Source organism: Toxotes jaculatrix, chromosome 14 (assembly GCF_017976425.1).
Source record: "Toxotes jaculatrix isolate fToxJac2 chromosome 14, fToxJac2.pri, whole genome shotgun sequence".
Classification (NCBI taxonomy): Eukaryota; Metazoa; Chordata; class Actinopteri; family Toxotidae; genus Toxotes; species Toxotes jaculatrix.
This window is the reverse complement of record NC_054407.1, coordinates 25,886,073-25,898,688: the sequence shown is the minus strand read 5'-3', so window position 1 is coordinate 25,898,688 and position 12,616 is coordinate 25,886,073. Positions and strand designations below refer to the sequence as shown.

The 12,616-nt window shown below is 49.0% G+C and overlaps 2 protein-coding genes across 3 annotated transcripts; both read left to right on the top strand.

Annotated features, from left to right (window-relative positions):
- Positions 1-965: 965 nt before the first annotated feature.
- Positions 966-5,023, top strand: inhbab (inhibin subunit beta Ab). The gene is made up of 2 exons (XM_041055424.1): positions 966-1,738; positions 3,964-5,023. The coding sequence occupies exons 1-2, from the start codon at positions 1,321-1,323 to the stop codon at positions 4,746-4,748; spliced, it is 1,203 nt and encodes a 400-aa protein (XP_040911358.1). The 5' UTR covers positions 966-1,320; the 3' UTR covers positions 4,749-5,023.
- A 5,876-nt stretch (positions 5,024-10,899) lies between these two features.
- LOC121192789 (M-phase specific PLK1 interacting protein) lies at positions 10,900-11,878 on the top strand. Of its 2 annotated transcripts, XM_041054673.1 has the most exons (3): positions 10,900-11,301; positions 11,685-11,759; positions 11,806-11,878. In XM_041054673.1, exons 1-3 carry the CDS (start codon positions 11,002-11,004, stop codon positions 11,866-11,868), a joined length of 438 nt encoding a protein of 145 aa, XP_040910607.1. In that variant the 5' UTR covers positions 10,900-11,001; the 3' UTR covers positions 11,869-11,878. The 2 variants fall into 2 exon arrangements, with proteins under 2 accessions (XP_040910607.1, XP_040910606.1); XM_041054672.1 differs by having other exon boundaries at positions 10,904-11,301; positions 11,685-11,878.
- Positions 11,879-12,616: the final 738 nt, after the last annotated feature.

Below are 12,616 nucleotides of genomic sequence, written 5' to 3'. Positions count from 1 at the left end.
GTGACACTGATGAAGTTTTTATGTTGTTCTGTGTCGTGAACTCGATCATGAGATGAGAAACGACCTGATTGGTGCAGAGGTTAGAGTGGCTCAGTCAGCTGTGTGCTCCCACACTGCCACACTGGCACCAGCAACATTCACATGCTTGAAGAATAAAGCTGCTGGGCAGTTGGAAGGCTTCCTGTTTAAATTCATCCTGTGTGCCCTAATCAAACATTCAGAGGTTTGGCCCCGGGGGGCCCCAGGCCCCTGCTGTCTGACTGCATCAGAAGAACCAGTTCTTCTTACTGGTTACCAGTTCACAACAGTCAAGGAGACAAAAGGTGAATCAGAGGACACGACTCAGGTGAGGAGGCTGTAACACCTGACTCCCACCACCAGAGGGCGGACTGATGTCATCGTGTGTGTGATGGTGTGTTCTGAGCGCGCTCCATCTGCTCGGCGCTGGACTCTGATTATGACAACAAACAGTCTAAAAATTAATTTCACACCGACGGAGTTTCTCCTCCACGTGAGGCGATAATGATCCTGCGCTGAGTCATCTGCGTTTGCGTGTGTACGTGCGTGTGTGTTTGTGTGTGTGTGGTATGAATGAATCAGGGACACTCTTCCTCCTCTTCCCTCCTTCCTCCTCCTCTTCTGTCGTGACGTTCGTTCAGGAGGAAACACCACAAACAGTCCTGAGATATTCTGAGAGAATTTACTCACTGTGTGTGTGTGTGTGTGTGTGTGTGTGTGTGTGTGTGTGTGTGTGCGCGTGTGTGTGCGTGTGTGTGTGTGTGTGACTCACAGGGAAATACCTCTGTGCATGGAGGGAGGGATCTAACAGGCAGAGAGGTATAATTACAGTAACTGAGCAGAGAGGGAAAGTAGAGTGACCCTGCACACAGTCAGACAGTCGGCTCACAGCGCAGGAGCAGAGAGGACCAGGAGCAGAGAGGACCAGGAGCAGAGAGGACCAGGACCAGAGAGGACCAGGACTGACTGAGAACTACAGGTCCAGCTTCAGACCTGCAGGATTCAGTCGACCAGGATCAGACAGAGCACCAGCAGACGAACCTGAGGACCGGAGCCGCAGCCTGCTCTGTGAACTCTGCCGACAGAGGAGTTGTAACTCGGCCGTTTGCTGCTCAGATCTTTGTGTGTCTGTTGTCTGTCCTCACTTCCTCAAACATCAGTGAGACTCAGACTCTGCTGAGTCTGTGAGGATCTGATCTGAAGGATCCTGAACTGTTTCTGTATCAGGACCAGCTGAAAGTGCTCCTACACGCCTGCAGAGACAGACTCTGTGTCCTCTGTCAGTGTCAGGCAGAGTCCATCATGTCTTCTCTGTTCGTGGTGTTCTTCCTCGTGGCCGTCAACCGTCTCGTCAACGCTTCTCCGGCGGTCTCTCCGGCTCCTGAAGTTGCCGTGGCGTCTCAGCTCCAGCTGGGGGCGTCGTCCTCCGACTGTCCATCCTGCTCTCTGTCTCAGGTGAGGAGGAACTCGTCTTTGTCGGGAGGACAGAGCGACATGGTGGAGGCGGTGAAGCGTCACATTCTCAACATGCTGCACCTGAGCGCCCGGCCCAACCTGACACAGCCGGTCCCCCGAGCCGCGCTGCTCAACGCTATCAAGAAGCTGCACGTCGGCCACGTGGCCGAAGACGGCAGCGTGGAGATCCAGGAGGAGGGCTGGGGCCCCGGGGCCCACACACCACCTGAACCACCCTCTGAAATCATCACCTTTGCAGAACCAGGTGAGTCTGACAACCCACCAGAGCTTCAGCTTTACTCTGCAGCACAGTTACTAGTTACAGTTACACAGTTACAGTTACACAGTTACAGTTACACACTCAGTTATAGTTTTACACAGTTACATACTGTGCTTATATAGGACTACAGGCCACATTCTGCTGGTGCTACACACTCTGACACACTCACACTGGGGGCAGGAGAAATTTGGGACTCAGTGTCTCACCCAAGGACACGTCAACAGGTGGACTGAAGGAGCTGAGGATCAAACCATCATTCTACAACTGTGAATCACTGGAGCCACAGTCGCCCTGAAGTTACAGTTTCTCAGTTACTCAGTTACAGTTACTTAGTTTCACACACAGTTTTTCACCTTCTTGCTGACAGGGAGACGTTGACTCTGTGTAACATTGTGAGGACAGTGTGTGAGAAAAGCTCTGACACTGATTCAGAACTGAGCAGAAAAAACATGACAAACTGTCTCTGAGCTGTTTATTCACAGACTGAATGAAGCGTCCACACGTCCACAGACCGTGCTGCAGTGTTGGACCCTGCCTGCGTGGTCTGATCACCTTTAACTGCTGGTTTCATTCTGCTTCTTTAACCAAACTCAAGTTTCTTGAAGCTTCCTGTTAGCACGCAGACACAGGGACGTGTGAGCTGTCTCTCAGGTGTCCACCTGTACTGAGCTAATCAGGCACAGACTCTACTGCAGGTTACTGACCATCAGCTCCAGCCCCCGCCCTCCGTTTTCTGTCATTATCTCATTCACAAAAATCCAAAAAGTTCAAAGTTTGTTTACAGATTTCCTCAGACGCCATCGATTCACTGTCTCACACCGAACTCGCTTTTCTAACTCTATTCTGTGTGTGTGTGTGTGTGTGTGTGTGTGTGTGTGTGTGTGTGTGTGTGTGTGTGTGTGTGTGTGTGTGTGTGTGTGTTACAGCAGGTTATAAAGTTGTTGTGAATTCATCATCGTGATTTGATCTCAGGGTATTTTCAGAATAAGAATCTGTCACTAACCCTCTGAAGTTTGACAAAGACACGTCCAAGTTTGAAAGTTTGAAAGTGAACGTGAAGCAGCTGGTTGACAGTCACGTCCTGTCACTTCTTTCTAACAGAAATGTACATTATGGCTTTGTGCTATAAATAGTTCTCTTTAATTAAAAAGGCCTGAAAGGCTCGCTGAAATTAGAGGACAGTAACAAGGGGGGGCGGGTGGACACATACCAAGTGGTCTCAGGCCGTGAATAATGTCCTCATTCAGACAAATCTGGGCCTCAGTAATTATTCTGTAGCAGGAGACAAAGACAGAACAGGACAGGACGGAACAGGACAGGACAGGGTTGAAATCAGGCCTTTTCTTTTTTTAGTGTCTCTGCTCATTCTGAGTATATTTAGAGGCAGAGGCTCCGTTCAGCCTGTCGCTGCTAACAACATTTTCTTTGTTCATTCATTCAAATGACAGGAAAACAAAAAGCATCCGACGTCAGGGTCACAGGAGTTTCTGTGCAGCTTCGAACAAACTCAGAGGACACGGCTCGTCTTCATGTTTATGTTTACACGTTTGTCTTGTATTTACTTTTAATCCATCGTGAGTAAAAATAGGAACAGACTCAGACTCTGGTTCGGTATCAAGCAGCAGGTGGAGCAGACATTATTGTCCAGGTAACAGGTAACAAGGAGACACAGGCACGTGAACAGGCAGCAGTGGAACCCAAGACAGGAAAGACATCCAGGGACGTCTGGTAGAAGAAAGCAGGGGCGAAAGACAGGAGGCCAGAGGCAGGAAGCGAGAGACAGGAAGCGAGGGACGTGTGGCGAGAGACAGGAGGCGAGAGACAGGAGGCGAGAGACAGGAGGCGAGGGACAGGAAGCGAGGGACAGGTGGCGAGAGACAGGAGGCGAGAGACAGGAAGCGAGGGACGTGTGGCGAGAGACAGGAGGCGAGAGACAGGAGGCGAGAGACAGGAGGCAAGAGACAGGAGGCGAGAGACAGGAAGCGAGGGACGGGTGGCGAGAGACAGGAGGCGAGAGACAGGAGGCAAGGGACAGGAAGCGAGGGCAGCTGGGAGTATGAAGAGAACTGTGAACTTCCTGATTTATCCAGATGTTTAAAGATCTAAACCATCAGGCTGAGGTCAGAGGTCAAAGTGAAACTGACATTATGTCTGATGGAAAAAGGTTCCTTCCTGCCAAAATGCTAACATGCTAACTCTGCCCTCTTCAGGTGACTCTCCAAACGTAGTGACCTTTGACATTTCAAAGGAGGGCGGTGGCTCCTCAGTGGTGGAGCAGGCGAATGTCTGGATCTTTCTGAAGATGTCGAAGGGAAACCGAGCGAAGGGCAAAGTGACACTGCGGCTGCTGCAGCTTCATCATGACGCTGATGAGGAGGAGTGTGTTTCAGAGAAGATGGTGGACACTCGTCGCAGTGGCTGGCATACCCTCGCCGTCCCTCGCACCGTTCAGACTTTGCTGGACGGCGGCGGCAGCGTGCTCAGCCTGCGGGTTTCCTGTCTGCTGTGTGCGGAGACCGGAGCCCTGCCCGTCCTGGAGCCTGCCAACGGCGAGCGGGGCGCAAGCCGAGATCAGTCTCACCGGCCGTTCCTGATGGTGGCACTGCAAGCTCGAGAGGAGGCGACGCAGCGAAGAGTCAAACGAGGTCTGGAGTGCGATGGGAAAATACGCGTCTGCTGCAAACGGCAGTTTTACGTGAACTTTAAAGACATCGGCTGGAACGACTGGATTATCGCTCCGTCGGGTTACCACGCCAACTACTGTGAGGGCGACTGTCCAAACCACATGGCGAGCCTCAGCGGCTCGTCCCTCTCCTTCCATTCAACTGTCATCAATCATTATCGTATGAGGGGCTACAGCCCGTTTCAGAACATCAAGTCGTGCTGCGTGCCAACGAGGCTGCGCGCCATGTCGATGCTTTACTACAACGAAGAACAGAAGATCATCAAGAAAGATATTCAGAACATGATAGTGGAGGAGTGCAGCTGCTCGTAAACACTGACAAAGACTTGAAACTGTTTGAAAAACATCAGACCAGAACTTTCCCAGATCAAGTATTTATGTTTAGTGTCAAAGCGACAAAGCTTCGTGTTTCTTACTGGGAGAGACTCTTTTCCACATTGGAACAATCTGAGAATACTATGCAACAGATCCTTCACATGTCGACATACACACACGTTACTGTTCTCTGTTGTGTGTCTGTTGTTTTCTACTGTTATCGAAAACACCTGAGAATCATTTTGATGTTTTACTGAAGGTTCAACTTGTGTAAGTGACTTGTGTCTCTGATGTTGAGATACTTGAAAGAAATTTGTTCAAACAGCTGCTTGAGCCAAACGTGAATATTATTATTACTATGGTCATAATAGTGATAATAATATTATTATTATTGTTGTTGTTGTTATTGTCATATTATTATTGAATTAAATGAATTTCAGTATTTGCACAGTAAAGAAAATTCCTGTTCCAGTTTTGCCTCAGATTCAAAGTTTGAGCCAAAGACACTGAAGACGCTTCGTTTGATGAAACATCAGCTGAGACTAAACGAACTAAACTGCTAACGAGCTGAGAGCTAATTAAAAACAGATGATGTCATTAACGAGGTGAGAGCAGATTAATTGTAACGTGAGTGAATTAAAGTAAACAACACTCTGTCAACAAGCAGCGAGTCACTGAGATCAACATGGCTGACGTTCACTATCTGCTGAAAACATTTTCCATCAGCTCGTGTGTTGATGCAACTTCATATAATTTATTTCCCTTTTTTTCTTCTTGTTTTGTTTCTTCATTAAACAAAGAGTCAGTTTCACCATTTCTTCTCAGTGTTTCGCTTCAGTGCAGCTGCAGATGCATGAACATCTGGGCCTTTAATCCACTGCAGGTTCAATAAGACAACAAGGCGCTTGTGATTAAGAACCAACAGAGTCACAAAAAAATCTTTATGAATCATGTGTCGTTCACCATCAGCAGCAATAAATGGCTCACACTCTGCTTGTGCCTGATTGGGTTAATTTATTTAGAGACGCGCCCCAAACTCTCCACACAGGGAAAACCAGCAGGCGTTAAACGGCTCTGGTGGCTGTTCCTAACAAAAGGAGCAGTGATGGAATCCAAGCTCTGCAGGAACTTATGGCTCCATTTCTACCTCAGAGAGCCGTCACTCTGCCGCCGACACTCTGCCAAGACAAACAGACTCAGGAGTAAATAATCAGGCTGGTTTGATGATGCTGGACAGAAGCCGCTGTCGGGCCACAGCCACTGGGCTCAGAATCAAGATGTCAAGCCGAGATGCTGCCTGAGCTCAGGTGAGAAGGGAAATGGCGACGTACATAATTCAGTCTGAGTTTTACACAAACTTTAGACGGGTTCGTGGAGTCAGGGAAACGTTTGTCTCGTTTTCCAAATACGGTTAATTTCACGCCTGCAGTGCATGTTGAGGCTACAGCTGTCGCCATCTTTGTGTCCAGTTGCCATGGTAACAGGTGTCAACCACAAACCCAGAACAGCTGAGAGGCGCCAGCATCAACAGGCCGGACAGGAAGCAGAACCTGCTGAACCTGCTGAGCCTGCTGAACCTGCTGAGCCTGATGAACCTGCTGAGCCTGCTGAGCCTGAGCTCGGTGACTGGCTGTCGGCAGAGGCCAAACTCCAAACTGCAGCAAATAAAAAATGAAATGAAACTCAGTTCATTTCTGTATCTGAGTTCAAATTTTGTTCTTTTTTGCTCATGAAATGATTGTAGAAGTGTGTCGGGGTTAGGGGGCGGGGTTAGCAGCAGGAGGCGTGTCATGGAGACAGACACACACAGGGTCCTATAACACACTCTGCAGTGTCACAGGACTCGTCAGTCAGAGTGTGAGGACATGTCGTCTCCTGCAGTTACACTCAAGCTTTAGTTACAATAACTGGATGATGTTTGAGACAGCGAGCCGTCCCATCATGCCGTGTGCCACCTGGTCAGCTGATCAGGACTCAGCAGCTTTAAAGCTTGTTACAGACCAGCTGTGCATTCAGTCTGTGGTTCCTGGTATGAAATCCTTCAGTGCAGCTGGTGATGCACTTCCTCCTGAGTGAAGCATCACTCAGCTCAGATCCCAGAAAACCCAGAACCAGCGCTGGGATGGAGCGGGTGGAGAGAGTCCGCCCTGTCTCCATCATCTTTCCTTCAGAACTAACTTTACCTTCTCAGCTCCGACTGTTCACACTAAGACCTTCGGCCTGTAGGAGGCGCCGTCAGGACAGTGTAAAAGCAGACGAGTCGTTTTCTCTCTGGTGCTTTTTGTTCTCAGAGATCAGGATCAGCTCTGAGCTCCGCTCTGCTTTCACACGTCCACAAAAGCAGCCGGAAACCCGACACTCGCATCTTTGTCTGCAGGTAAAACCTGGAGCGACGGCTGACAGACCGAGAGGCTCCTCCACTTCCTCTTCTGTGCGGCTCTGCCCTGTGATTGGCTGCCGGAGCTGGTGATTTTGGTAAAGTTAAACCGTCACAGGTTGAGGAGAAGTGGAGCAGCCGGAGCCGACCGGCACAGCGACGCTCTGTTTGTTCGGTGACCTACAAACTCGCCGCTGAGTCGACAAGTTGATTTAAGAAACACAAAGATGACCGCTGAGGCGACACAAAGCACTCTGGGTACTGGAGCACATCGTGTCCACAGAGACAGAAGTGCATGTCAAACTGATCTCAGAGCAGCAGTCGAGCCCAGGACGCAGCGTAAATCTGTCTCTGAGACTCTGACACCAGAGACAGTCACTGTCCCTCTAATATCTGTACAAACAGGTCTAATCACAGACCCACAAACCAACACAGTCACTTCCTGAGGGAGGTTTTCTGTGTCCGTTCTGCTGTGGACAGTCTTGGATCAGGTCTCTGACTGGTTTACCCATCATGCACTGAGGCTGTTAATAATGACCCAATACTTCGTACACGTCCGTGTTGTTTTCTGTTTTCATCAGTACTGATTAGTTTTCATGTTTCATCGGCTCACTGGAGAAAAATAAAGTTATTGAATTGAAACAGCGAAGACCATCAATCATTGCTGTCTCTGTCTCTGTCTCCGACTCCAACTTTGACTCTGACTCTGATATGTCCATCTGTCCATCTGTGTATCTGTGAGTGAACGGAGGTGAACCTGACCACAGATCAGATTCACAAACACACAGAGTTCACTGCAGGTCTGAGTTACAGCAGATCAGTGTGTTCAGAGGACAGAGACAGTGTCCCACTGATAATCAGAGAGGAAGAGACTGAGCAAACAGTCAGAGTTCGTTCACCTGCACTGCAACCGGAAACATTCCGAGACACTGAGGCAACGTTTGTCCAGTGATCTGGTTTCACTGGTTTAAAGACAGACTGAGGGACTGGTCCCATAGCTTTACACTGCAGCACTTCTATCAGTCTGAGCCAAGTACTCCCAGTAAACCATCGATCTGTGCCCAGTGAACCCTCTCACAAAACCATTAGCTACAAGACAGATGAAGTCCAAAACTCGTCGATGGTCGTAGGACTGATGAATGTAAGGGACATGAGGACGCAGTGACGAGTATGCAGCGACGAGGACAAGCTGAAACCCAGGCAGTGTTCATGTTTGCACACCTGAATCAATGTGACTGGACGTTACTAGCTACACTGCGAAGGAGCCAATCACTGTGAAGCATGGTGCAGACAGCTGGAGTCAATCAGCCAATACGAGCAGGACTTCACTGCTCTGCCTGTCTCAGTGTGAATGAATCGTCCACTGAAACGCTGTGACTCTGTGAAACTGTCCTTTTAAGTGGTTCATCCACAGAACCAATCAGAAGCCTCCGTCTCCTGGGACATCACTGCGAAGAACAGGTTTATTTTTACAGGTGAGGTGTTTTTGATGGAACATCTGAAGCGCTGACGAAGGCTGCGATGGTGTGAACGTGCAGACGGACTGCGAGGAGGGAAGATGTCCAGAGAAACGTGACGAGAGGTGGACGATCGTCGTGTGAGTCAAAGTGAAGGGTTTATTTTTTGTGTGTGGGCTGCGGGACACGTCAGCGCTGTTCGCTGAGGGGAGGCCTGATAACCTCGGCACCACCTCCACCACAAACTGCTACTCCATCACTGAGCACAGACTCACTGCTGCTATTCAAAGACATTCACCCCCACAGCTTCACTCACACTCTGCTGCTGCTAAATCCGTTCAGTCGTCAACACACCGGAGGACGAACTGAGGTGACAACGTTAAAGACACGAACACTCGGGAAAAAAACCTCTAAATCCATTTGAAGTGATTCAGTTCAGACTGTTTCCTCTGGTTTCTCATGAAAATCACTTTATTTTACTTCTTTTAAAAACAGTCAAAGAAACATGAACATTTAACTGAATTTTTAACTAAATCTCAACAAACAGCGACAAAAGTAATTTTGTGGATTTCACTCGTTAAAACAACAAAATGCTTCAGTAACTCCACAGGTGATGACTCGACAGGTGATGACTCGACAGGTGATGACTCAGTGAAACAAATCTGTTTAATGTAACAAACTATAATCAGTCAACTTGATTGATTAGTCTTTCTGAGATCTCATCCTGTCACAGGGCCACAGAGGCCTGGAGAACGACTGCAGAGGTCGAAGCAACAGTTTGAGTTGACGTCCTGTGAATCACTGACGTCTCCATCAGACAGGAAGTGACCAGAGCTCAGTCATTTTGCAGCCTCAGTCCATAAATGCAGCTCCTGCAGCTGGACCTCGGTTCCTCCAGCTCTGACTGAGTGGCGTTGAGGCGTTTACTTTCTTTTGGGGTCGTCAGCGCCTCGTTAACACACCTGCCTGACAGGTGGAGTCATGGACCGGCTTGTCTGTTTGGTGATGGATAGGAAGGAGTAACACTGTTGTTCCATGAAGCGTCTGAATGACTGAGCGTTCGTCTGCTGCCACGGCTCCTTTTTCATTGTTGTGTTTTTAACACGAAACTTTCCGACGGCCGTCCACAGGCCGCCGCCGCCGTGAAGCTTAACGTTAACTTTCCCTCCATCTGCCACTGGTTCAGATACAGAAGATGATGATTTACAGTAACAAAGTCAGGAGAGAAGGAAAAGGCCAGTTCAGCCGCTCTCAGTAACTACAGTCAGCTGTGTTAGCGTGTGATGTCTGACGTGGACGTGATGTCTGAAGACGCCATAAGTGAAGTCATTAATAGAATGAAGTCTCCTGCTTGCATCCTGGACCCCGTCCTCAGCGAGATGTTCAGGTCCAGGTCACAGCTTCGATGATAAACTCAGCAGTTACAGGTTCGTCTTCCTGTCTCCACTCTGGTTATGGAGTGAACCTCAGCACTGAGAGGACAGACTGACCCACAGGTCACTGTGGACGCAGCTGTCCCACCTCTGTCAGAGCTCAGTGCAGAGTGATGGACGCGTCTCTCTGACCGGGGACAGGCCTGGTTTCAGCAGCAGATACAGAGGACGCTTTTTCCTCTTCAGAATTTTTTCATTCAGATGGTCAAGATCCTTTTTCTCACTTTATTTTGGCTTCAGCAGCAAGTCAGTTTGTTCAGACGCCCACAGAGCAGAGTGACAGATGACTCATCTTCATCAGGAGGAGGAGGAGGAGAGGAGCAGCCTGATTCAGTTCATGGTTTAATTCAGCAGAATGCTCCTTTAATCAGCTATGGGAGGAGCCGACGACCTGAAAACACAAACCGCACAACAACAACACTGGACCCCACAAGTCTGAGTTTTAGAGCTCAGGTTCAAGGTTCCAGTGAGGAACCGAGGAGCCGAGGAGGAACCGTCGTATCACTGATGGATCCCCACAGATACAGTAAGACAAGGACATCTGTGTGTGTGAGTGAGTGTGTGTGTGTGTGTGTGTGTGTGTGTGTGTGTGTGTGTGTGTGTGTGTGTGTGTGTGTGTGTGTGTGAGTGAGTATAGCAGTGTGCAGAGGTGTGTTTGCAGTTTATGAATGAAGTGTCTGTTATCAAACAGCAGCAGCGCCTCCCACAGGACAAACCGCCGCAGTACAGACACTGTTCTGTCTGAGACGCAGCTGCTCAGCGTCCGCGTGCGCAGCTTCTTTAAATCACATCGTTTTCTTAGAAAGTCAAAAATAAAACAATCATTGATCCTCTCCCGCCGCTGTGCGGCGCTGCAGTCTGCGGGACCGCGTGAACTGTGTGTGATTCCGGTTCCGGTTCCGGTTCAGTGGCGTGTTTTGTTGTCGCGGTGCCTCTCAGGAAGCAGAATCCTCCGGATCTCCGCATCGTTTTTAGCCGCTCAGATGTACCGAGCCCCGCTCAGACCTCAGCGGAGTCCCGGAGCTCCGAGGCCGACTGGAAGGTTTCCCTCCCCGGTTTCCTGCTGGGGTTTCCCCGGCGCGCGTTCCCCGTACGGAGGCTCCGGATATCGCGGAGGTTCTCCCCGGGGCTGCCCCGCTTACTCTCCGCGTTCTAACCGAGGATACTGGGACGGGTCTCCGGCCGGGTTCGGCAGCGGTTCGCGGGGCTTCGGAGGACAGATGCGGCACAGAGGGGGCGGTTTCCGGCGGCCTCAGTCCTTCAGTCCCGGCTCAGCTCAGAAGGTGAAGATCCAGATGTTTAACTGAACTGAAACAGCTGATGTGATCAGGACCTGATCCGAGTCTGCACCACGTGGTCAGCTGTTTACAGTTTAAACTGAACGGTGAACCCGCCGCGTGCGTGCGTGTGTGTGCGCGCGCGCGTGTGAAGACGTTTGTGCTGTTTCTGATCTCAGATCAGTTTTTACAGAAAATGTTTGAGCTGTGCAGAGCAGGAAGTGTTTTCTTTGTTTCCTGTTGTTTACTGATAAAAACAGTTCATGTGTCTGTGGCTTGTTTGTTTGTTTGTTTGTTGGTTTGTTTGTTTGTTTGTTGGTTTGTTTGTTGGTTTGTTTGTTGGTTTGTTTGACCTTCAGTCATCAGAATAAACGTCTGTGTGTTTTCAGGCTTCAGACGCTTCAGTGGAGAAATATTTCAGCCCGTCGATGCTGCAGGACCCGTGGGCAGCTCTGCAGCCGCAGGCAGACACGCAACATGACGGCAAACAGGAAGCAACAACAGACGCAGGCAGACACACAACATGACGGCAAACAGGAAGCAACAACAGACGCAGGCAGACACACAACATGACGGCAAACAGGAAGCAACAACAGACGCAGAGACAGCTGCCATAAATCAACAAACAACACAACATCAGCAGTAAACAAAGAACCAAACACACGTCCGGACAGGACACAGCATCAGCAGTAAACAGACCTGAGGTCTGTGAGCGTCCTCCGTCACCAGCAGGCCGCGTTCGTCGGCAGCTTCAGGATCAGATTTCTCTGATGTCAGGGATCAATCACACTGATTTGAACTGATGATGATTCACACGTGATCCGGTTTTAACCAAATGTTTTATAAGTTTTTAAACTAAATCTGATTCTTCTTCACGTTTTATTCAGAGTAAAAAAAGTTCCGTTTGTTTTAAAATAAAAATTTACATCTTAGTTTGGAACCGTTGTTTGTTCCTTCATCTCCTGAGTTTTACTTTAAAAGGAAGAAGAAAAGGTCATCATCTTCATCATCTTCAACCAAAAACAAACTGCAAATTCCCAGAGATCTTTCATCTGTCCTTTACTTTGAAACACTTAATTTGAAAAGGCCTTAATGAAGCAGTGAAGTAGGTTTGATGCTTCCTGTCTTCCTCCTTCGTTTCCACGGTGACAGGACGAGCTGTGGTTCAGGTGAAGGCTTTGGCTGATGAAATATTTTCAGCTGATAATTAATGAGATTTTATCTTTTTATTCTCTGTTCAGGTGTTAAACAGGTTCAGGTGTGATTTTAACTGGTGTGTAGTTGCACAGTGTGAGCTGTGTGTGTCTGTGTGTGTGTGTGT

What these genes read in the sequence shown, in the direction of transcription:
- inhbab (XM_041055424.1), top strand. Translation starts at nt 1,321, where the DNA reads ATGTCTTCTCTGTTCGTGGTGTTCTTCCTCGTGGCCGTCAACCGTCTC. An exon ending in CATCACCTTTGCAGAACCAG is followed by an intron (nt 1,739 to 3,963) that starts GTGAGTCTGACA and finishes TGCCCTCTTCAG; the next exon opens with GTGACTCTCCAAACGTAGTG.
- LOC121192789 (XM_041054673.1), top strand. Translation starts at nt 11,002, where the DNA reads ATGTACCGAGCCCCGCTCAGACCTCAGCGGAGTCCCGGAGCTCCGAGG. An exon ending in GTCCCGGCTCAGCTCAGAAG is followed by an intron (nt 11,302 to 11,684) that starts GTGAAGATCCAG and finishes GTGTGTTTTCAG; the next exon opens with GCTTCAGACGCTTCAGTGGA. An exon ending in GGGCAGCTCTGCAGCCGCAG is followed by an intron (nt 11,760 to 11,805) that starts GCAGACACGCAA and finishes CAACAGACGCAG; the next exon opens with GCAGACACACAACATGACGG.